The 26288-nt window shown below is 35.1% G+C and overlaps 1 protein-coding gene across 1 annotated transcript; it reads right to left on the bottom strand.

Moving 5' to 3' along the window:
* Window positions 1-3233: 3233 nt before the first annotated feature.
* On the bottom strand, window positions 3234-23072 carry CCDC172 (coiled-coil domain containing 172). Its single transcript, XM_074905953.1, has 8 exons — window positions 22994-23072; window positions 22672-22757; window positions 19169-19285; window positions 17590-17755; window positions 15524-15625; window positions 14456-14558; window positions 4117-4204; window positions 3234-3266 (listed from the first exon to the last, which is right to left on the bottom strand). The coding sequence occupies exons 1-8, from the start codon at window positions 23070-23072 to the stop codon at window positions 3234-3236; spliced, it is 774 nt and encodes a 257-aa protein (XP_074762054.1).
* Between the last annotated feature and the right edge of the window lie 3216 nt (window positions 23073-26288).

The raw sequence follows: 26288 nt of genomic DNA, 5'->3' as shown, positions 1-26288 counted from the left end.
GCTGTTGAGGTTCTTGGGCCCCTCAGCACGTCCTCTGACCATGACTTTGGCTTAGTATATCTCTCAGTTTCATTGGCTTCTGACCTTGGATTGTCCTTGCTCTGCCTCCAAATTCATTAAGGCTGATTTGTAAACCCATGACTGTAGATTCAGGGTTTAACAGACTTTACCTTTTGGGCCTCTGCAGTCAGAACTTACTCATCCTGGCTGGTAAATTCTGTGAAAGTTCAGTGATTTTTTCCCAAGCCTTCTCAGGACCATGGCCTGGCTTAATTATTTTCCTGTTAGATTTTTTTTTTTCAAAATGGATTTTGGATTTTCCTTTGCAGTAATCTGTTTGCATTAGGCTGCAACTGGGAAGTGTCTTTTACAAAGCACGGCTGGGAGCTGTGATTTGTAAATTTAGGTAATCTAAAGATAAATTTAGGTAAATTTAGTAACCTAAAGGATTTCTCTGTCTCTCTTCAAGTTGAGGGAATTTTTATCTGTTGATTCTAAATAGCAGCACTTTGCAGGTTGAATACAGAAGCATGGCCATCTTTCCCTATGCTTTTTTTTTTTTTCACTGGAATAATAAATTTTTTCTTGGGTTATCTTCTCTTTCTCACTTAACTGCTTCAAGTATTTCTATGGCTCTAATTCATCTTCTTTAGTTGTAAAAAGGGACAACTGCTTCCTCTGGCCTCAGAGGTTCTGTTAGACTTTCATATGCAAGGTATATAATGTATAATCTAACCTTTAAAAAAATATTCTTATTGTGATGTCTGTGAAATAATTTTATTTATAATAACTCTGTGTATTTTCATGGCAATTTTCATGGCATACATACTGTTCTGTAACATTTATTAAAAATGACAAAAGTTTTGCACTCATTATTTTACTCATTCTTGGTTTGAGAATTTTAAAGAAAATCACAAAACACAAACTTTTGCTTAATTTTATGTTTGAGTCTTCCAAACAGAAATATTATATTTGTCCCAAATTATATTATTCATAAGACAGCGGTGACAAATATATTTTTATGCTTGGAAAAATTAGTATGTTTTACACTCGCCCTGCAACAGCTGGTTTAGTCTGGCATTACTTTTTTTTTTTTTTTCAGAGCTGTTGAGGGATTTGTTTAGCCCAATAGGATTTGTATCGATTTCTGTTTCACTTTTTTTGGTGAGCTTTATTCTTGCTTTGTTGTTATATTGATTCTGAGAGCTTTAGCCATTTGAGTTATTACAAATTTTGCTATATTTATGCTGTAATTCTACTACAATAATCAAGACCTTAGACATTCACAGCTACTAAAAACAATACACTCCCCAACAAACAAACAACTCCCCCCAGAAAACTGAAGTTGCAACTGGTTTCCTGGAATCTGAAGTATCTTTGAAAAGGGCTTACCATATTTCTTTTCCCCAGATGTTTATTCGGATGACTGGGGACATTATTATTAATTGATAGTTATTAGATACATGAAAACTTACATGAAATGAGTATGTGGAATGCTGTTATAAATCAGTGAGTTCTGTTTCATGTCATATCTGAGTATTTAATCTATATGGACCAAACAACTATATAAATATGAGACATTGCAAAAGAGATGCAAGGATTCTTGCAAATAAAAGCAAGTATAAGTGGATAAACATGAATTTAAAAAATGTTTTTTTCCAGTTGATTAGCCAATACGCTTAACTCCCTTAAAGCAAACTCCCATGAATGAATAAAATGGTCAGGATAAACTCAGCCATCCTAGCGTATCCAAAATTTATATCTGTTTCCAGCAATTAAACACAGAAATGGCACTGTTTTAGCTGTCTGTAGACACTCTGATATGCAACTGTATCATTTTGCAATATGCCCTGTATTTTATCGAAACCCACAAGCAGTAGTTGCCGAACTTTAAAAGAGTCAGATGGTCCAACAGAAGTCAGAGGGACAAAATTGTTTAAAATTAAGCACACCCTAAGAGAATCTCTGTTAGGGAAGAGACAAAAAAACCACTTATAAGGATGTCAGCTCCAAGAGCACTGGTTATTAAGAATGATAATTCCAATCCCTTGGAATTATCCTAGTTAACCCAGTGGATCAGAATGCTCTTTGATACTGGTGCTGCAGATCAAACATAGCCAGACTTCAAACCGCAGCTGTGTCCCAAGAGAAAAAAACCTTCTCCATAGTGAGCAGAATTTGGTCAGCTTCCAAAAGTGATTTATTCCTCCCTTCTTAATAAAACATATTCTGCAGTTTTATGTGTAACAGACACCCTGCACAGTTTGGAGAGCTCTGGGTGTAGAAAAACCAGTGAAGAGGAATTATCCACCCCACTCCCAAGGTGGGAAGTGGATTGAAAATTATTTGCACACACAGCTGGATGCCATGAGACGGTGACCACAGAGTGAACAGAGGCTGAGCACAGAATGTTTTTAGAGGATCCTATTGTAAGCACCTGAATCATAAAATCAGTTCCTACTGTGGGGTTGGGAACTGCTGTAGCAGTTTCACATCCCACATGCTTGAATGAATAGGGTTCCTCATTCAGTGGCAATTCTTCACCAGTTCTCTAGAAATGTGGGCTTTTCATTTAGAATATGGTTTTATCTTTGCTGTCAAGTGCTGAAGCGAGCACTCAGTATTTTATGGGTTGTGGGAGAGGAAGGAAAGACCTCATGCAATCAAGACAAGTGCTAAGTAACGGACTGGCTTACCATCAATGAAGGCATCTACTGCTCAGTAGATTTGGAAACTATTCTGGATGATCATGCAGAATTGCTGGAGTAGAGCTGTTTCGGAGAGCTTGTTACAGAACTGCATTGCCAAGGTGTAAACTAAATAGCCACAGCTCCTTTTAAGTATTTCTTGATGGTAATAGTTGTCTTCCTCTCAAATAAGACCACATTTCTACCTTAAAAATAGGAGAGCATTCATTCTAAAAAATGGTACATAGAGAATAGAGCTAGTAATACAGGAACTCAGCTGTATGTGTAGTGGACTATGTGCTGTCCATTCATGGGCCACAAAGAGGAAACTAAAGATGGATAGCTGTTGAACTTGAGGATGAAACACAACCCCCCCACCACTTTTAAATTAATAAAAAAATATTTTAATAAAAAGTAAAGGCAGATAGAAACTGTGGTTTAATTAAACAAAAAAAGTAGAAGCAAAACCGATAAACTTGAGTAAAATGGTGTTGAAATACTCAAAAGACTAGTTTCTATGACACTCCATATCACATGCCACATTATTCACTTGTCTGAAGACTTTTTTTGTGATAGATTCTGGAAAAGAGAAATAATTATAGAAAATGAAATTTAGTGAGTTCAGTGTGTTCTTTACAGAGAAGTTTTTAAACATTGAACTTTTTTTTTTGTTGTTTCTGAAGTTTGACAAGCATGATAAAATTAACAGATAAAGTACAAGTAAGTTACATTTCTCCAACAGAAACTTGAAACTGATCATAAAAGTGAGTAATACAAGTTTCCCATGACTGATATTCTGCTCTTGATGCTAGTGGCAGCTGCATCTTCATACAACTCAATCAGGGGCTCTGAAATAAACTTTTAAAATCCTTTTATTTCCAAAAATGGGTCTTCAAAATAATTTTTCTCTTTGTATTCTTACATAGACTGACTAGGAAGAAATTTGAAGTTAGGATTGACATTTAGAGACAAAACACACTTTATTAAGTTTTTGTAAGGAATTTGTGAATGGACAAAATAAAACATTAAATAAAAGGATGCTATTATCATCCTATTTCTCCGTACTCCCATCTTCTATTTAACTGACAGCTGGATAAAGATTAATTTAGCTACTAAATGCATAATGATTTCCAGATTTCAAGAAACTAATGATTAGTCCTAGTCCCCCAAATAGGTCTTTCTTGTGCTACAAATGTATCTTAACATTCTTTTCTGTGCTTCCTTTTTTTTGTGAGAAATTATATTCCTGGACATTTGGAAATAATATGCTAAAACAAATGAGTATTGCAGTGAACCTGCAATGCAGGGATGTTTGGCTGTGTATATAGTATGAAAAACTGCTTATCTAAAACCACTGCTAATCATCTTAAATTACACATTTAAAAATAAAATTATCAAACAGTTAAAATACATAATGAAAATGGAATACCATTTGCAGAATTTCAATTTCTGTTCGAAGAGTCTCACAGATACTTTCCCAGTCATCATCTTTGCAGTTTTCCAGTTCTTTCTTGAGCCTGCGTCCAAAACCAAACGAATTTTCAGATCAGAGAACTGTTGCTTGGGTAACTATTTTTTTCAGCTTTTCTCCCAATTGTCAGTTTGACTTATGTGAGAAAACCCTCATTGATCTATTCGCATGATCAGGATTTGTTTGCTAATTCTGTAATTGGCAGTTTTGTACGCTGCTCTCTGCAATACTGCTGGATTTCATTCAGCACTGGCAGTTGTGATAGCAATGTGAGGAACTTCAGAAAATTACATTTTGGGTTTTTATAAAGTATATCTTGACTAAGTACTTTGTTAGACAAATTTCTGAACCATGTTGTTTTCATAAACTGTGAAAGATTTATGGCCTCGTTAGTCATCATTTTCCTTATTTAAACATGTGAATTTGAATGCAGATACTTAGGAAGTACCATATGTTACTGTTCTTACTTTCCCTGGATATCTACTTGCAGCTACTGGTGGAGACAGAATACTGGATTGGATGGGTCCTCTGCCTGAGCCTGTGCAATCATTGCTCCATGCCCCTCCACAGACTCCTTTGCTTTTGCTGCTGTTCTCTCCCTGCTGCTCCTATTATTCTTCAGTGCTTACTGACTGTTTCCCAATAGTCTCAGCCAGGAATCCTTCAACTTTTCCACAATAAGGACCAATTTTAATACAGTGATTTTTGCATTCAAAAGGTTATTTAGTCCTGCTAAAAGGAGACACCTAAATTTTTGCACATCAGTGACTGTAGTGGTTTAAGTCAATACTCAGTAGAGCAAGAGAAATCTATGCCAGAGCTTTTAGCAGTCTGATGAATACAAAGTGATGAGATTATACTGAGTTTTTCCATGGCTGTCATAAGAAAAGCATAATGAGAAAGCTGAAGTTGCTTACCCTTAATACAGCTTCAATGAATACGCTTTCATGTTAATACAGTTTCAGTTAATATAGTTTCATGTGAATATTCTGGGAGATATAAACAGACTTTAAAAAAGGAAGAAAAGTATATATTCTGCTTATTAAATATCTAAACTACTGCATCAAAGCAGGACCTTGTTTCTTCTGAAGTTGAAAGAGGGAAGTAGCAACCATTTTTTCTTTTATGTACTGTAATGGGGAATAAATTATTTAACCCTGTTATATCGATGATGCACATCTTTAGCTGTCCTATGCCAGATAGAGTTTGTTTTCTGCACAAGACAATGGTCTTATTAAAAGGTATAGCTTCATATAAGAGGAATATAGCTTAGTCACTATGTGGCATTAGAATAGTAGCATAAGACTGTACTGTAAGTTAATTTTCCTGTTCCTGTGGAAAATGTAAATATCTCACCGTCAATATGGAAACTTATCATCTCTGTGTGTTTGTAGTACAAAGGAGCAAATGTCTCTTCCAGGAATATTTCTCCTGCATTCATAATACATACAAGTGCTCAAACAAAAAAAAAAATTGAACTACACTTTAAGAAATTAAATATACATTGTACTGTACTACATTTTCATTGAGAGAAGTTCATTTCAAGGTCTAAGATCAGTTTCTGATCTTGATTAAATCAGCTTAACTTCATTGCCTTGCCTCATTTTTTTTCTTTATGTTCTCTGTTAGTGTGATGTAAGAACCCTATTTTATTTAAGACAAACAAAAACCCTACTTTGCCTAATTTACTTTAGGAAAAGACAGAGTGTTAATCTCAGAAAAAATGCTCTTTCATTGTCTTCCACATTGTAAAATTGATGCATAGTCTGTTTGCTAGTTGTCAGCTAAGAGCGATACCATTCCATGTTAGGTGTACACTAAGGATAGAACAACCAGAAGATAAGCAGTAAGAGTTGCTTATCTGTGTCTTGGGATTGTGAATTAATTCCTGTTGACGATGTGCTTTCAGATTGTAATATTTTGCATGTGGATTTTAAAATTTTATTTAAAATATTTTATAAAACTTTTAAATGTGGTGAGAGCACAACTCCTTACATAGCATGGGGTAGTGGTGATAAAAGACAATAGTTCAAATGTGGTGTTTTATTTTTACATTAATCAATTGATTCTGCTTTCAGGTCTTCCTTTTTTCTTATTTAGAAGCTCGATAATTACAGTATGTGCTAAGAATATTATACTCACAAAACAAGGGCTGTCTGTTGGGTTATAGTCTACACAATTAATGCATTGGGGACGCCTGAGTTATTGAATAAATGATGAAGTTTTACCAGAAGGAATGTGAGGCAATAGAACTATTCAAAAAAATGCTTAACCTGGAAGCAGATTTAGTTTTTTCATTTTACATTTAAGATAAGCAGGATATTCATATTCATCTTTCCACTATCAGATTGAATGTGCAAACCAATTATTCATGAAACTACACCATCTAGATGGAGGGCAGGTTTTCTGCACCTTTGGAAATGGAAAGAGATGTACCTTTTGCCAGAACAAGAATTAATATGAAAATTATATCCTCCTTATGACTATGATAAAAAGCAAATCTCAAAAAAAAAAAAATTCTGACAAATCACATTAACATCTGGCCCTCCATGTCCTTTGTTTTATTTTTAGCATTTTGGTCTCTCTGATGACAATAAAATTTATTAAAAAAAAAAAGTCATTGCACTGGACTAACAGTGTATTGGCAAATTACAGCATCACAGGTAATGAGCTCTAATGAACAGCTGGAGTTGAAGTGCTGTATTTGTGAAAGAAGGTTTGACTATTCCTTTGAAAAACATTCAAGATAAATAGCGATAGCAAAGCCTAGACTTAAATCAAGTAGGTGGGACAACAGCATCAGCATTTTTTGGATGCTAGCTTGCCCTACACTGAGCTTTGCTATCAGTGGTCCATTTTCCATTACTCTCGAATGCCAGAAGTGACAAAGAGATGAAGAAGGAGGAGATCACCGAAGATGATCGATTTTGCAGCTTTGAAATGAGCAGAGCTATTAAATGTCATTGGCATTTGTGGTTGATACACACTATTCTTGAGTTTCAGCTGTATATGCAGAAGGCAAATAGGAAAAATAATTGTGAAATCAATACACACTGGTATTATGAATTGAACTATGATGAAAATAATGTTATTGTCAAACAGGTTTCTCTGAAAATCATCCACAGATTCAAAGTACTGGATCAAGACTTCAGTAGCCAGAACTTGTATTCCAAGAATAATTTTATGTAAAGAGGTCTCAAAGAAGAAATAGTTTGTGTAGAAGGCAGGGGGAATATGTGGGTTTAGACCCTTTTTTTCTAAGTGGGGATAAAAGAACCTACCTGGTTATTGTTGGAGTTGCAGAAGAAGCAGGCTGTCTCTTAGTTATGGTTTGCTGAGACAAGTAAAACATTTTTTTCTTATTTTCCTTCTTGTCTTTGCCTTGATTATGGCCACTATTTTGTTTTTCAACCATAAATACAAGGGAAAACATTAGAGTCTATTATAAAATGGAATTGATTGACACTGCTATATGAGGCATAGAATTTATGGTACAAAATGAAGTTCCCTAAGAAGTTACATATAAACTTGAGAGTATGTATGTTGATTTTCCTCAATTTTATCATAAAGGTCAGGAGAAACATTTATCAAGTTTTAAGACTTCATTGAGACTGAAGAAAGTATAGAGGACTTTGGTTTATTGTCTCAAGCCAAAGGAGAGCTAACGCATTGAGGTCATTCAGTCTCAGCTCAGTACTGGGACTAAATTAATGTGTATATTTCTACAGTGAGAGCAAGATTTTGCTGAGTATTTACAATTTGCTGACACTACTAAACAGAAAATGCTATTGATACAGATGAAGAAGTCAATAAATTTCAGACTATTATCAATTGATTGAGGAAGGGAGAAAATGAGTCCTAAATGGAATTCAGTATCTCAAAACATAAATTCAGGCACTTGAGTTGAACAAATAAATTACAAAAGTATGTGCTTGATGGAGCAGAAATAGAATAAAAATTAAGAAGGTGATGTAGTAGTAATAATAAAGGCTCACAATAAAATGAAACATGAAAGTGAACAGGGTACTGGGCTACATAACAGTGGGAATTAAATGTATATTAAAATAAATAGAAATACCTTAGGTATAAGAAAATTTCAGCTTTTACTGTTCTGGATCAAATGCTGATTGTAAAATACATAATTATAATTGATTAAAGCTTGTATTTTGTGCATGCTATCAGGCAACTATTTATAAAAGTTGTTATAGGTCTTGAAAAGTGTGGTTTGTTTTTTGTTTTTTTAAAATTTATATTCTCCAAATACATAAAACATCTCAAGAAGTCTTGAAGGAATATCTTATTATAGATGAATAAATGTGGAAATTTAAGGCACACTGAATTAAAGTGCACACTTAGGATGAGATTTGCTTTTGTGCAGACAGCAAACCAAAGTTATGTGGATTACTTTCCATAGGAACAGTAAGCACAAGTTACACAGGAAAGGAAAAATGTATAAACATCAAAGATGTCGGAACTGAAATGTGTTTCTAGGGGTCAATAAGATATCTATTGAAAGGGAGGGAAAATGAATATGGGTCAATGACCTTTCTAGTTCAAATATCTTGATTTTTCTATTATACAGGGAAAATTATATCTCAATATGGACATATTAATACAGCTACCCTGTTGCTGAAATTATTATCTCTATAATGCACTGCTTCGCTTCATGTGAACTATATAATTTTCTCAGAGCTAGAAAGGATTTAGAATTATCCTTATTTCCTTCTGCATTATGGGCTCTTCATTCTCTCTTCATCTTCTAGGTTGAATGCATCTTTCTTGAAAAGGAGGTGAGAGATTTGTACACAGTATTCTTACACCATCCTTTTCTGTCGGAAATACTTCTTGCTTTTACCTTTTCCACAGCTATACTGACTTTTGATGTTTATAGTTGCTTTTTAATTACGTAGTCTGCTCAGGCCTTTCTTCTCCTTTACTTCCAGGTACCTGTTATTGAAGTCCTTAGTTGTGTATAAGTACATAAACTTGCACTGTATATAATTATATTCCTCCTCTTTTTTAGCAACTCCAGACTAAAAGGTCTAGAGTTTTTCAATTGTTTTACACTATTGTCTTAAAACACTTTCTATTCTGAAGTAATTATTTAAAACATTAAGCAAGAACAGCTGTGACTGTAACTACCTTCTTCCAGCCCCCAAATTTCTTTTTTTCAGATTTATTATTGTTGTTACTATTACTCATTTCCTTACTCAAAATTTTTAATAGGTCTTCCCCAGGTTAACTAGTAGTTTCCCATGTGAGATAACATCAAATACTTTACTGATGTCTGGATGGATGGCATTTGTATTTTCTTTATCTAACCAATTGGTTGTTTTACCAAAGAAAGATATCATTAGTTGGATTTGATCTATTTCTTGTAAATCTATACTGCAATTTATAATGGAAACCTATTTTAACATAATTCAAACTATAATAGCTCCACTAGGCACTGCTATTAAAAAGAAAAGTTTAAAAAGTCGATGAGGAGATTGTAATTAAAAAACTCATTTTGAACCACATATATCACTCCAGAGATTGATAGCTGTTGATTATAAAATTTAACATAAAATTAAATTGCAAATACTATTTTTTTTAAAACCACAGAACCATGCATGGCCTTAGGCAGACTGCTGTTAGCATGAAACATTTGTTCAGCTCTAATGAACATATTTGCTGTATGATTTGTATGAAAGAAAGCATTGGTTTTTCCTTCCTAATTTTGATAATGGAGCTTCTCTTTCTCTATTACGAAATATAAGAAGCAATAGTATATTTACAAAGTAAGCTGACCATGCATTTCCCTTTTGCTACTGATTTTCTAAAGTAGAACAGAAATGTAGGTTTCAAAGAAACATTTTTTTTTAAGTCTAAATTTAAAATAGTGTGAAAAATATTTTAGGTAGAAACCGTCTGTTCTTAGTCTAAGTAAACTTCATTAAAATTATTTCTAGGTTGCTTTACATGAGCCAGCACAAATTAAAAATTAAAATGTAAAAGAAAATAAATAATTAATATAGTAAGTAACTATAATGAATATAATAGTGAAATGACATAGCTAGGAATTTACTGGTATCAGTCTCTGCTGGACTCTGTTTTGTTCCACTTAAGCGATGCTACTTGATACCTGCCAGGGAAATATGACTCGAGAGCTGATGCCAACGTTCTTTCCTGCTGTTTCGTGTTTGGGGTTGGCATTGGCAGAACAGATGATTAAAATAAGGCTTTTGATTTTAATTGCAGATCTTTTCTGGAAAAAAACTCTCTTTTCTTAAATATTCCTCTGAATTACGTACCTGTATCATGAGACCTACAATTTCCAGTGTGCCTACTTTAAGGAAGACTATAGAGTGTCTTATCAATAATTATATCTGTGCTTAACATTGAAATTTTGGTTAGCTTTTTCCTGTATCTGCTGTGTATTAGAACAAGCCTGTAACTGCAGCACCAACAGCTGTTGGAATTACTGGTGTGTGCTTCTCGTGACCTTTTGTAATTCTTTGATGGATTTGGGAGAAATTTTATGAAACTGCAGACATCGTATAGGGCATTTTTCTCAGATCAAAGATGAATTGCTGTAATTTGAATTAGCTGGCTACACTCTTCAGCTGAAATGCAATTTACTTTAAGATATATACTTAATTGTAATGAAGATTCTTGCCTTGCCAGCTACTTTTGATATTGATTTTTAAGCTGGGACTAGGTATGTGATACAATAACAGACTTACAGGGTGATCTGGGAGCTACATATATCAGGTTATTGATGCTGACTGTCTCTCACATTTGTTCTAAGGAAGCATTAAAAACATTGGCATTTTTACCATTTAAAGAATGGTGTAGTTTCCTGCTCTGTAAAAAAAAAAATAATAAAAATCAAATTTTGTTCTTATTTCATAGAAAAAAATATAAAATATATAATTGTGTCAAAATATTCTTCTCTTTACTGAAAATAATATTTATAAAAACAAAAATTCTATTCTTGCAATAGATTCCTTATGGGGAAAAACCCCATATTGTTAGGATAAAAGGGTTGTTTCTCAAACAGAGTAGGTTCAATCGCATTGATTTTAACATGACTAACTGATTCCTACGAAGATACATGCTAGTATATGCAAGATTGCATTAATTGGCACTTTGGCTGCAAAAGGTCCCTTGCAAGTGCCAAAGGTGTATCTCGACTGTCAGGACCTGGTTCACCCCAGGTGACTGGTACTTTAGTTTTTCTAACTGACACTGCATGAATTCTTCTTTATTCTCAGATTCCCTTCAGAGGGCACCCACAGGAGTGGACAAGATAGTTCGCTCAAGGATCTGTTCCAGAGAGAATATTGGCATGGACTCCATCAGCATGTGTTCTGCTGCAGCAGCCGTGGTCCCTCAGACACTTCTGTGGCACATTATAGGGCATGCAACGCACATGCTAGGTATTGTCATTTTGAACCAACGCTCTGCTGTGCTGGACATAACTCCTTTAATTATTTCATGCATTTTGAAAGGAAAATATATGTGTATACAGGACACTATATCTTAATGTCACAGAGACACTACAAAGGGACCAGAGCAGATATGATCTCTTCAACTGCTAGGCAGTGTGGAGGTGACTGGTTTGTTGCAGATAATGCTGCCTCTGAGCAGTGTAGGCACAAGCCAGTGCTTATGTGTTGATCTATGGCTGTGGAATCCACAGTGATAATTGGTTCATTGGATAATTCAGACTGGAATAAAAGTCAGGAGGTCATCTAGCCCCATGTCCTTCTCAAAGCAGGGTCAGCTACAAGGTCAGACCAAGTTACTAAGGGCTTTATCCAGTCAAGTCTGAAAACCTTCAAGGATGAAGACTATGCAACCTCCTGGGCAACCTTTTCCTTTGCTATACTATCCTCATGATAACAAGGTTTTTCCTTAAATTCATTCTAAACCCCTCTTATTTCAACTTCTGCTTTTTGCCTTTTGTTCTCTCGCTATGCAGCATTGTGCAGATCCTGGCTCCATCTTCCTGATGACCTCCTTGTAGGTACTGGAGGGTAAGCAGATACATCCAGGAGGACTATTTATATACTGCACTGGTTATAGCACATAATACTTTAAAATCCCTTTCATTCTCTTAATTCAGTAGTCCAAACTAAGAAGTGATGAGTAAGTTTTGGGGGGAAAAAAACAAAAAAAAAGAAAAAAAAGAATTGCTAGTCTTATGAGTCTGCTAAGATTTAGGATAATTCTAAACAGCACAGCACTATGACATGCAGAAGCAGACCAATGAGGACCACCTGCTTGGCTCTACTGAAAAGCAGAATCTCTTAGTGCTGACATGGAAGTACAGTAACACAGCTGTGTTGCTTCTGGCACCTGAGTTAACTTATTTGGGTCTATCTCTCTCTCTTAAAGCATTGAGCTTTTTGGATCAAAAGCAAGCGCAAAATAAAAGTATGATTTAGGTAAATCTGTCCTAGATTTTGTCCAGCATATGAAAAGAAAAAAATATTTCACTGTAAAGAAAATTTCTTCAATGTATTATTACACATCAAGGAGAGCTTGCTTATTTGTGATAGTAGTAATAGCAGTAGGAGCACTTTGTATTTTGTACTATGAGCAATTATTAAATAATGTAAGCTTATCTTGACCATAAAATGAGACATGTTATGAAATAAAAAAAATCTCATCATCCTTCTAGCTTTGGTTATATATGACACTTGCTGGCTTTGTAGTTAAGAGAATTTAATGTTTTATCCACTTTTGTGTTTTCCACTCAGATAAAACCAAAGTATCTTTCCACAGAGCTGTGAGTTAATTTCACTATGCAGAAAGACAGACATACATGGGTTTGAATTATTTGCCTAAGTTCTCATAGCAATCAGTGGTAGAACTGAGGATTAGTAATATGTTTGCTACTTCTATACCTCATACACAGGAAACCTGTTACAGAAAACTAATTACACCAATTTGGGTATTAAGTGGAATCATGGCAGTAAACTACTCCAAGGGAAGTATGTTATTTAGAAAGAAGTTGACAACCTCATGATTCACAAAACCTAATATATCACAAGGAAATGAATAATGTAAAGGAGTGAATTATAACATGCTGGTTTACAGGATTGCTGCTGTTATTATTATTTACACTGTCTTCTATGTATATGTTGAATGCAAAGTTTTTGCTACTGTATGCAGATTTGTGAGCTAATTAATTTTTATGCTGAGGGAATTTTGGCCATGTCTCAACACCACGTAAAAGGTTGAAGAGAGTTAGTAACAGGGCTGATATATAATTTTCTTTCAAAAACTGATATTCAGCAAAAAATGGGCCATCACCAAATTGTCTTTCAGAAAAATGCTCAGGATTCTCTACAAAATTTTATTTTTCTATGGCAAGTTTAACAAAAACATACTGTATTTATTTTTGTCAAAACCTCAGAAATGTATAGGAAGAAAAATGTGATGTAACAAAAGTTGTGTTTTCCCTGACAATTTCTGTTAGAAAATATTTTGGACCGGCTTTTCTAGGAGTTCATTTGCATTGTTAAATATTAAATATTTTTAAATATCCATAGGCACTTTCATCTAGAACACCATAAAATAGGAAAAAGATGCTTAATTCTGTGATATGGGGCTTTCTGCATTGGAAGATTTTTGTTGAAAATATTACATTATTTTCTGCATAGTGAAAATGTAAATGTCACATTTAAACAAACTGACAAGAAATGAGTCATTACCACTCAGTTCCTGTGAAGCAGTATTCACTATTAAGAGAGAATGTGCAAGGCCTTCTGGCTTGGTTAATCTTCACAATTTTGTTTTAAACTAGCTTAATTAGAAGAGAAACTAGACCTGATGGTAGAGATCATAGAGAAAACAAATCCACATTTAGTAGCTTCAATACAAGGCCCACCTGGCCCAAGGAGGTTATTGTGGCCAATCCACTCCATCTCAGTGAGGCTCTGGGGAAGGCTGTACAGCCACTCAGCAGAAGCACATATGGCATCGGGCAGTTCAGCAGTACTCTGTGTACTGCTGAAATTTTTATGAAAACTTAAGAACTGGCCTTCCACCCAAGGAGCAGTCTTTTGGTCTTCCTCCAAATTTGACTGACTTCCTTCCAAACATTCAGTTTTTGGTTCATTGGAGTATGCATGTAAGGGTGAAAGGCTGTTAGAAACAACAGGAATTCAAGTAATACAAATGAATGATTCTTCCGATTTCAAAGGAATATTGTACAAGAAAGGTAAAATAGTCGTTGCTACCAGGACTCGTCTGCAGTTACAGACCTAAAATTAAATTTAAGAACTTATTAACATGACACTCTTACCTTAAACATTCAGGATCAGTCTGAGGTTTTTCAGTGACTTGGACTTTTTCTGCTTCTAAATCTTTTGTCATTTTTTCAGCCTCCCTGATTACTTTCTCAAGGTCTAAACATAAAATATCAATTACCTTAGAAATATATAGCAATCACCCATATTCAAAGACATCCTACATTTTCTAAATTTATCTTTTCTAATATTTCTCCATGAAACTGTTTGTAGCGTCAAGATATCTGGATAAAGAACATGAATTGTTTTATTATTCTAATTGCTATGCATACTGCAAACTTATAGAAAATTTCGTTTTCCCAAACAATTTATGACCATATTTATGGCCTGTCTTTCTTAGCTCTCTAACTGTAACACATTATTTTCACATTTGTAAAAAAGTTACTAAACCACTTCTAGAATACATTTTTTAATCCAGATTTCAAAATCATTCCGATTGCTTGTGATTACCCTTCACAAAGAACCTTTCTTGGTTCTCTCTATCTCTTTTCGATTTTTACTTCTATAGGGGTTCCTGTGTATTTGACACATTCATCCCAGCTTTGTGTGTAGACTTCTTTTTTTTTTGTGCACAGACACACAAATGTCAGTAACAAGATAGCTGAATTTACAACTGAGAGGTTTAGCACCTAGGTCAAATCTGTCTCTATCAGTCCAAGTCACGTTGATTGTTAAACATTTGAATTTTAGTGATGTTCTTTAATTATAGGTTAATAGTTTTAAAACAATATTTATGTTGATTTTAAGTTCACTTTAAAACAGTAAATTCTCCATTTAAGTATATGACTTACCAGAAAAAGTAGAAATTTATTTTTCATATATATAGCTTATGATTCAGCAACTCTGTAGACCTCAGTATGACTGACATTTAAAATAAATCTTCCCAAAATCCATATTTGTTATAAATACATTCTTAAATGATGTATTACATAATGTAAAATATATATTAATATCTTGTTTCTATGATTTCTTTTTCTTGAGAAAAATAACTTGACAGAAAAGATTTTTCAGAAGCATTTGTCAAGCCACAAATAATGATCATAACAAGTGATTATCAAGCACACCTTTGAGTTCACTTTGGAGAGTAAATAACTCCTGCTTTAATTCATTCTTCTTCACCTGGAGTGCATTTAACTGAGTATTTTTATGTTCCATCGACTCCATTTCTAAGAAAAAAAATATTTTAAATTAAAATCCACTGCAGTTTTAGTCTTCCTGATATAACCATAAATATTCTTAACTACTTCTACCCATCTTCAGCTAGTCAAAAAGAACCTTAAATATGAAACTAAAATCAGCTAAAATCAGTCATATAAAACCCACTTCACAGCAAATTATGTCATCTAATGTATTCATAGCTATGAAATAACATTATTTTTTAATGTTATTGTTTGACATATTTTGTTGACGGGGCATAAAAAGAATGTTTTGCTTTAGAGTTACTTCAGCTAGAAAGAAAGATGACATTGAATAAGTGGTGAACAGACACCTCTCAGCAGGACCTGACCTTATTTTGCTTAGTGTTATGGTCATTTGAACCTGACATTGACAGCATCTGGAATTAATTGTGATTGTTTCCCTAACGACTGGAGGTCCTCACATAATTTCCTTGCTAGGAGTTACTCAAACTTTTCTCTTTAGTGCTCAGGAGTGTAGCAAAGACAGACAAGTTGCACTTCAAAAGAAATGCAATTTAAAAGAATGGAATCAAGACAACAACTGAACCTAGAGGAGAATGTTAGTTGGCTTTCTTGTCCTACTGATCATTTGACTGATCAGATCTGCCCGAATATGTAAAAATGAATCATTAAAAGTAACAGGTGCCACCAAATACAGATTTTTTCTCCGTTGTAGATCAGACTCAGAGCAACGGGAAATACAGAAAGAGGGTGCCACCAAGTACAAACTCAAATGGATAGTCACATTTCAGTATCTTTGTAGATACCAGGAATTCAAAGTGCTGGTGCTTGATAAATCATAGAATCATGACACTGGTAGGGACTTTGAGGGGTCATCTACTGCATTCCTCCTCCTGAAGGTAGGATCATCTGTCATTTCTGACAGATGTTGGTCTAACCTGTTTTTAAAGATGTTTGGTAATGGAGATTCCCAATTCCTTTGGTGATAGAATCTCCTAAAGCAGAGGTTTCAGTTGTTCACTGTTCTTCTAGAAGGATCTCTAAACAGCCAGCCAGACTCTCTTATTGTGCTTTACACTTTTTACTTTTTATTCAGTTCACTGTAAGTATGGAGAATATATTAATCTCCTTTTTACAGAATTCTTTAACGATTTGAAGGCTGATACCTATCTTCCATCAGTCTTTTCCTTCATAGGTTAAATAGTCTCAATTCTTTTATTTTTTTTTCCTTCTCATGTTCTCCAGACCTTTGATCACGCTCACTGGTCCCATGTGGATTCTCTCCAGCTTGTTCACATCTTTTCTTGAACTGTAATATCCAAAACTAGAAGCACAGTACTCCAGCTAAGAGCTTAACTGCTTTGAATAGAGTGGAGGATTATTTTGCATGTCTTATAGGTCAGAATTATGTTTATGTCTCAGTATGATGTTGGCATTCTGATGTCATTGACTCACGTTCAACTTATGAACCATGATGACTCCTATTTCCTTGCTGAAGGATTGCTTTCCAGTCTGCATCTTTGTTCTGAGAAATCTCATATTCTGTATCTTAACTCAAAGATAGTTATACTGTGGTAGTAAAAGACAGTCCTACAAGACATCTGCACGTATAATTGTTTTGAAGCTAAAGAAATGTATGTAGCTCAACCATAGGTGATTATAATCAGTGCAAAGCTAATACAGTGCCCTATGCAGGACAGTGCATCTCCGTGCTGGTTGACATTAGACATTCGAAGCCACTTCTGCAGGTCTGCTTTTTCTCCTCACAGTGCTCATAGTCAGAAAGGACTGAAGAGAATAGGGAGCAGAAGAAGCTTTAATTATGCTTGCGTAATGTGGCATGTCAGACCATACTCTTTCAGTTTAGTGCTAAGAGGAAGTTCCAGACAGCAAGAGAATGTAATTAAGATTATGTTTTGCACAGCTATATTTTACTGATTTGTATTCTTTCTCTGGTAATCCAAGATAAAATAGTTTAATATAAGACTTACCATTTTTCAACAGAGCTGCCTCATTCTCTAAATCATTTATTTCAGTCTTGACTTTTTTTTTAATCAGAAGATTTCTATTACTTGTTAGTCCATACTCATTGTTAAACTGTGTTACTTCTCCAGTAAAATTATCTTCCTCTTCAGTCATTTTTCTCTTTGCATCTGTCTGAAAAAAAGAAAGGGAAAATTGAATGTTGAGGTCGAGAAAAAGAAAGTCTGTCAAGCTAGGAAAACTGAAACACACTGTTGTTTTTTATCCTTAAACTTACAGTATAAATGCAGTATATTTACTTTTCCTGACTTAAAAGAATATGAAAATGGCCTACATCTCTATTATTTTGTCTGTTGTTTTAACCTTTCTTTTTTTCTGAAAAAGTGAAGGTACTATTCTTAATAAAACATTTTAAAAAACAGTACATTACGTTATACAGTTGTGCCAGCAGTTTTTCAGTTCAACTCTTCATTGATATTAGTAGAAAGTTCTGTTTAAAGTCAGAGGCATAGTATAGCCACTCTTTTTTTCTAGACTGTTAAATGAAATAAACCTGGGTTTTATTCCTCTGTAGAATGCAGACTTATTTTAACTCCCTCAGTAACTACCAGGAAAGCTATAGTTGACAGGAAGTCACTGTCTCATTTTCTGGAAAAAATAGTCTGAAGAGGAAGGTAATATTAAACTCTTAAAAAAAATCTTATTACTAAATTAAATAAAATTAAGTGATCCCTATATACAGGAAGAAAGAAATAACATATATATCAAGATTGACTCGTTACAATTAAAAGAAACTTTACATTTCTTCGAGGGATGTTTAGATTTTATAACTAAATAATTTTTCTATGGTACTTACAATATTTATTTTTCTTTGTATACTTAGGATTGGGAATGCTTTGGATGCTGAACAAATATTACTTAATTAAAAGGACAGCTGTCTAAAGATTTAGGGTTAATACTGGTGATTCATACTGAATGTTTAAAATTTAGCTCTGTTGATTTAAAGTACAAATACATATGCAGAGAAGACTACTCATCTGTGCCATTTCTTTCTACATCTGCAAGGATCCACAATGAAGTAAGAGGAAGGCAATATTCAGGTTAGCACGAGAGAACTGAAAAGCTTGTTTTCTGTAGGCGTTGCAAGTAGCTACATCTGTCTGTATATGTAACAAGTGTCTAGCATCAAAGACATTGTGTAGTATGGCAAGATTCCTAAAATGTGGGGTTGGCCTCCCTGAGTTTTTCCTTTGATTCTTCTCAGCATGTTTTATTGTGGATGAGGCTTAAGGTGAGACCTTACTAGTTTTCTTTTACAAAGGAAATATGTCAGAATTGGAGTTTGGTCATAGAACAGCAGACAGAATGTTAAATCAGCTTTGTAGATAAACAGCAGCATACATTACCTTAGATCATCGTTTAAATTAAAATTGAGAATTTATCTACGTTTGCTTTGCTAAGTATTTTAGAGTAAACAAAAATAATATTTTCCAGATTTAAAGCACTACTTCTTCCATATTTTCAAATTTTCAAGCTGACTACTCTCATACATACTCTCATGTTTGAATACCATAGCTGGAAACATACAAGGATTTTAAGAAGACTGCTTTTTTGATTAATGAGTTCAGCTTTCTGTTTTTCTAAGCTGTCTTCACGTTTCTTCAGAATTTCTAAATAGAACTGTTTTTCACACAGATGCTGAACCTTCCAAGAAAAAAAAAAAAAAAAAAAAAAGGTTATAAAGTAAGGTTAGTGTTTTATTGTTTCACATACTTTGATATTATACATAAGGATCTTGGTCCTATTAAAACACAGCTGGCATAGCTGCTGGACGAGCAAAAGCATAACAGCTCTTTTTTCCCCCCAGTAATCTTTCAATATACCACTAAGCTTTTGAAAAGTATCCTTTCTTTAAAAAACACATTTAGTGCTGGTCCATCTATCTAAAATGGCATTTTAAATTCTTCTCAGTTTATGAGAATTTTTTTCAGGTTAAAAACAGGAAGAATATTGATCATATGGGATCTTTTACCCACCATAATACAGTGTCCTCCATCTAATTGTGTAAAGCTCATAAAATCAGACAAAAATATCAGAGGGACAGGGGTCCAACACCGTTGTTCTGACTGAATGGCTGTACATATCATCAACTCTGCAATGCTACTACTGCATATGTGAAGAAGGAAGGGATATACTCATATTCTTCTGAGCACAATTTCTGGAATTCTTAGCCAAGGAAGTGGAACGGAAATTAGCTCATTGGTAAAAGACAGTTTGTCCATAACCCCACAAGCCCCAAACTTCCATTTTGCATATAGTTTGATTTTTATTACTTTTAAACAGTAGTTTATCTGATAGAAGGGTATGCTGTTCAATTATTGTATTTTCAAAATTTGCTGAAGAGTTCTCAGTTTTCCAGAGCACCTACTGTATCATTGTCTAACCTACGTTAAGATATATGGTAGGATAAACTATAACAGCAGATAAATAGGGAACAGTTAAGTGTTGAAGAGTCTTAAAGGATGAGAATCATTCATCTGATGAAGTGGTGAAAAGGAGGTCAAGAGAATGACTCAGACTGTAATATTCAGAAAAATGAGTAGGGAAAGTAAAGTTAGCAGAATTGCCCACAGACTGTAAAGGCACAGGGTAAGTATCAGGAAGTAAATGTAATAGTCAGGCTGGTATGTGACTGTTTGTGTGTGCAGAATCAGAAAAGAGCAAATAATAGTGATATTACAGAGGTAAAAATGAAAAGATTGTAAAATGCAATAATGTAGATGATTTTGAAGAGTGTTCAGATGAAGTGCATCTGATTAAAAAAAGGAGGATACTGGAATCAAATGCCCTAAGACTAGAATGTGAGAGTTGGAAAGGAAAGGGGCAGATTTTTCCCTTATTTGCGATATGTCTGACATGTGAAGCTTCCAGAAAGTGCTATTCTCAGGAATATTTATTTTACATATTAATTCAAAGACAGTAGATAGTCTTATATCACTGTATTTATATTACTGAACATAACTAGCTGCAGTGTAGATTCTCCATCTGTAAGATGTCAACTTAATCTATGCATTTATAACAGATATTTTTTAAGAAATCACTGAGCCATGAAAAGCAAAATGTGATAATTTGGGCTCTAATTACATGCTTCCTGATTTTACAGAGCAGAGGAAAAAAATAGCATTTCCTAGGAATCTTTGATTGACCACAGGCAGCCTCTGTGAAATAGATGTCAAAACACTTTTGAACTCACTCTCATCTGCTTGGTCAGGCATAAGCTGCTGTGCATGCATGTGCTTGGATATGTATGGTTATACAGAGTGGAGTTACTTGGTGCTGGACAAATTGAACAGCATTAGCTGAAGAGCATTATTTAGTATTATTTGAATTACATTAACTATTGTAGACATATGTAAACTTAATTCCTGTACTGAAAAATAAATTTAAATAATTTCAATAATTATATAATCTTTAAACCTAAATACAGTTTGATTGAAATACATTTTCCCATTCCACTTCTTTTCTCTATAATTTCTTATCTATAAATGAATCAATGTCAGACTAAGAGAGCAAGTCAAATATATTTTTGTGGACACCAGTGAGAATATTATTAATCCTGGTGGGTAAAGCATATGAGATTTAATTAGGAATACTTCTTCAGCTCTTCCCATTAGTCATTTACAATAATGGCTCTACTCTTGGGACCTTCTGCATCTACCACATAAACCTTGATTATAAATCACAATCCATCAATAACAAATTAGTAGTATAAACATAAAATTGTGATGTTTATAAATAAATTTATGAGCAAGACTATGAAGGGCTTTACCTAATAAGCAACACCCAGATATAATCTGTGTTGGTTAAATAAGTTACTATTTTAAAGCACTTTTGGGCTCTGAGATTGTGGCATGCATAAATGCAAGCATGTGAATAAGTGTTTGCGTGATTATAGCCTCAATTTGCAACCAGTAAATATTTGTAAATGAGTTCTCTTTTATTCTGACCCCTTTGCAGTAATGTTGATATTTATTGTATATATTACATAGTCTTTTACAGAAGTCAGAAGAGCCTGTTTTTGGAAGGATGAAAATCATCCCCCAAACATTTATTTTCACAACTAGGTGAGGCAGTCCTCCAAAGGTTCTTGAAGATGTTTATTTAGGTGATAGGCTACAACAGTTCTGACTTCAAAGGAGGCTCCATATGCTTTCCTGTTGTGCATACACATTCTGCCAGCACAGATACTTAAGAGCACAGGGTATGATATTTAAACTTCATTTTCAGGCACAAGCAAATGGATTTTTAAATCATTTGTAACCACAGGTATTAATGGTGAAAAGCTCTGCAAAACTGGAAGCTTAATGTGAATATATGCCTGCAGTTTGGTTAAATGGAATGCACAATAAAATCTTAAAAACACTAAATAGATTCAGAAACTTTCCTCTGTCTCCACTGTCCCTAGAAAAACTCTTAGGCCTTGTAAGCCCTAAATGTGAGCCCAGGCTCACAGGAAGATCTTTAGTATATGACTCAAGACCCTGTGAAGTAAGCACAGGGAATGTTTTAATATATTTTCTGTGAAAGGCCTTTAATGAATGGCAGTGGGCAACAAAGGAATGGTTTCCCAGCCTCTGAAGGCAAGTGCTACACCAAGCCCCAGGACTGTTAAGACGGGGCCACTCTCACCGTACGTCTGGTGGCTGTGTCTTGTGAACGGACTGACCTGACGTGGTGGTCTGCTCCCTGCCAGGCTCTGTCTGCAGAGCAGGACTGACTTTCACATGCACATGTGCTGTCTCACAGTGCTTCCAGATTTTGGAAGCCTTATCTGGAAAATCAGGTGAGCAAGTCCTTGAATATAGCCAGGGGCTAGCCTGAAGGGTGAGATTTGTGAGAGGGGAAAGACCTTAACAACCTTTTTTTCACTACAGAAACGCACAGTTTTAAGTTTTCACAGTGCCGTGTTATTTGGTAGCTGAAGCGTACTCCTTGAAAGTGTTTATGAATCTATTCCTGAAAGAACAGGTCATATATTTGTAAATAGAATGTATTTCATTATTATGTATACTATAAACATGCCTGCTTACCTTAGTTTCTAATTTCATTTTTGCAGTGCTCAGCTCTTCTTTTATCTGGTTAATTTTTTCATTACTTCTATTTATATCGACTTTAGCTGCAACACAACAAAAACCTGTAAGAATGTGTGCTCAGTTTGTGAAATTTACATTCTTATAAAAACATACCATTGGCAAGAAGCAGCCAGGCCGGCTGCCTGCCAAGCTTTCACTGACACAGGTCCCCTCATGCAGCACAGCGCAGCCACCCTGCTCTTCCCCCGGGAAATGGAGAGGCCATGAAGCGTGGTCAGCGCTGCCGCCGGACTCACAAGATGGTAGCCACGGGGCAGACCTTGTTGGATGAGGTGCCTCTTCTCCCTCGCCTGCTTCTCTGTGAACTCTATTTGCTGGAACAAAGCATCCAGGTTCATTTCTGTCTTCTTGTGGAGTCTGTGGGTTCTTTGGGCCTTGCTGTGTTTGTGGAGAGCTGGCTGATTACCGCCGGGATACCCCGCGGGAGGGTGGCCAGGCAGAGCCCTTCCCTCAGGGCTCTGTGCCCTGCCAGGCCTTGGCTCCCGCCTCTGCCTCTCTGGGTCGGGAAAGAGACTCCAGCCCCTGGGGGGAAGTGACTGTGGTAGACAGGACACAGCTGAGGAGGAAGAGCTGACAGAATGGGACGTGTAGGATGTAAAAAGTAGGGGGGTGAGAGTGAACCCCTCAGGCAGAGGGAAACGTGGATGGATGGCTGGGGGAGCCCCTGTGGGAAACACAGGGGATGGAAACAAGCAGCACAGTAGGAGCAGGAGAAAGAAGATACCAGGCTAGGCGAAAGGCAACTGACACAGAGTCTTGTCAAACTTGTGCACATTTGTGAAACACTTTCTGAATCACAGTCTGGGGAGTTTTGATCAAACAGCTCTGACTATTTTTCTGGGACGACATGCTTTATACTGGTTTTGTGTTGTTCAGAAGCTGTTTTATTTACCTTTTTCTATGGAGTGATGACCATTCTGTTTAAAATATGATATCTGATCAGATTTGTTTGTCTTTTGAAGATTGATGTCTAACCTTAGCCTTTAAGAAAGTAGGCTAAAACCTGCTATCATACAGAAGATGGTAAAGCTGCCTACATAAAACTTAAGTAACTGATCAGACTCAGCTCTGTTTCACAATTAACATAAAATGACAAGTGTTTCTGTTCCAGTTGGTGTCAGTAAGCAAAGATCATAATGTAGCCTGTTGTATGTTCTTCTAGAGCACTTCTTGTGTATGAGTTTCCTATGCTCTGAGCTTCTGCAGCTTTCTCTTTTGTACATTACTGGATGGTACACCTGGAAATGTAAATACCCAGTTGAACATATAATTCATATTACAGGGTTTGTTTCTACATCTTGAAAAGGATTAACTGTGCTCTCCACAGGGAATACCCATGTAAAGTTGGCCTATTTGCTTTGAGGAAGAAAAAGCCTGGAGGAATGGAACTTTATACCCTTCCAGCCTTTTCAACATTGAAAAAGATTAGGATTATTGACAGTCCTGTCTTGTTAAAGAATTTTCCTCAGAGGAGATACTTAGAACAGACTGCAGCAGCAAAGTTCAGAAATTAGAAAGAGAAAATCTTTCACTGCAAAAACCAAAACAATATACATGAGAGTACAAACCTCTTGTTAGTGAAAAAGCTGTTCTAAGAATGAAACTAAGAATTCTGGAAAAACGTTATGTTGCAGCATTTGCTGCTTAAAAAGTGCCATGTTATAACTAATAGTGTACTAGAAGGAGATGCTTTTTAAAGAAAAGACATTGCTTTATCGAAGAAAGAAAATGCGTTCTGATGAAATTTAAAAACCTGAAACTAGCACATTACGTTGCAGGAAATGCAATTATTTTTTAAAATGGAACAAAGTGCAACTGAGGGAGATGAGTTCACAGAAATGAATTTAGAAAATGTTTCAGAAGTGAAGCTTCCTACCCAAAGGCCAGAGGAAAAGCAGATGAGTCAAACAGGAACATTTGGTGATTGAGACAGTGATTTGTTACATAGGTCTGATGAGTGAAAAAGTCATTTTGCAGAATTCAAGAAAATGAACTGCTCTATCAGTGGATCAAGGAGAAAATAAAATGAAAATCTTCCTTTGAAGTTTTTGAGACTTGACTGCTTTTGTGTTTCAAACTGAGAAAGCTGCTGTAGGCTGGGATAGTGTTCAGTGTCTCTTATTAAAGAAACAACTGTGTTTTGTGGAGTGTGCTTCAGTGCCTCTAATTACAGCAAAGGAACTGCTCTCCCTAGAAAGAAGAGTCTGGCTCCAACTATACTTTTCACTGTCTGAGAATGACCATTCTGCACGATTAACAGTTCTGTAAATGATTCCTTTAGAGGGTAAAAAATTTCAGTGGGGCAAGTATTTGACATAGCTTTTGACTCCTGCGGCTGTTTGTCACGTGTTTGATTTTTACATGGCAAATAACTCAAAATAATAACTGGATTCTGTAAAGTAAACCATGCATGTGAAATATACACAAGTGCTTTCAGAATCAGGATCAAGGCCCATTACTTCAAAGGTGTGTAGTTGGCCTGGCTCCCATGGAAATGGATGAGATGGTATGAACCTGAATGTTTCACAGTAGGAGTAAAATGTGAATTACCTTTACTCAACTCCAACATTTTCAAAGTATAAGATCTTTTGTAAATCACTGACTCTTAGAAAGGTGACTTTAATTTCATTCTGTCGGTCATATCAGTACATCCTAATCTTAATCTATATCTGTATCTTAATCACTGTGTTGTAATCAGGTCATGTCTTTCTAGTGTACTTCAAAATTAGTAATTGCCCTTTGTAATCAGGCTGCTGTGCTAATAGTGAAGTTTCTTCTACAAGTTTATTCTCTGGTTTGTGTAGGAAGAAGAAAAGAAAGATTTTGTTTGTAATTTCAAATCACTATAAAAATATTTATTAGTGTAACTTATTTCTAAATCGTATGTGGTCAGATTGTTTCAAAAGTAGTTTTTCTGAAAGCCAAGAATAAAAAAGACAAATGTAAAATGTGGCAGGATAAAGCTTAGATGATGCAATAGTGTCTTCACCATAAAAAATGTATAGTAGAAACTAGAAATTATAGCATTATAGTTACAAATATATTTTGTCTTTTGTTCTTAAGCACTGTTAGTATCGTTTTTTCCATATGCAAACTATACTGCTTATTTTTGAAATGTATTTATAGCAAACGTTCTTTCCAAACAACATCTCTTTGGTCTTCCTTTGCTCTTGGTGGTCTTTGTATTTGCCATCTCTTTTTGCACTAAAGTTTTTCTACTCTACATGAAGGAATAAAGCCAAATTATTCTGTGTAATAAATTCACATCTATCATTTTGCGTTCAGTGCTGAAGTCTGAGCTATCTTTACTGGGAAAGAGCATATATATGTGTGTGCATATATATATATATATATATATAAAATAAAGAGGGAGACTAACCACTTGAAATGCAGTGTTCAGCAGCAATGCTGATGGAGAGAGACCACAGTTAGTGAGAAATCCATTAATTATTTGGCATAAATAAGCATAAAAAATAGCAGATTCATTTAAAATTAATTTTATAATGTGGCTTTCAAAATCAAAGCTTTAGCTCTACTATTTTAAAGGTTCATTG

The sequence above is a fragment of the Athene noctua genome, chromosome 5, assembly GCF_965140245.1.
Source record: "Athene noctua chromosome 5, bAthNoc1.hap1.1, whole genome shotgun sequence".
In the NCBI taxonomy this organism is placed as follows: Eukaryota; Metazoa; Chordata; class Aves; order Strigiformes; family Strigidae; genus Athene; species Athene noctua.
This window is presented reverse-complemented; position numbering and strand designations above follow the sequence as displayed.

What these genes read in the sequence shown, in the direction of transcription:
- CCDC172 (XM_074905953.1), bottom strand. Translation starts at nt 23,072, where the DNA reads ATGAACCTGGATGCTTTGTTCCAGCAAATAGAGTTCACAGAGAAGCAG. An exon ending in TCTCCAAAGTGAACTCAAAG is followed by an intron (nt 14,559 to 15,523) that starts GTGTGCTTGATA and finishes TTTTATGTTTAG; the next exon opens with ACCTTGAGAAAGTAATCAGG. An exon ending in ACTGATCCTGAATGTTTAAG is followed by an intron (nt 4,205 to 14,455) that starts GTAAGAGTGTCA and finishes TTTTGGACGCAG; the next exon opens with GCTCAAGAAAGAACTGGAAA.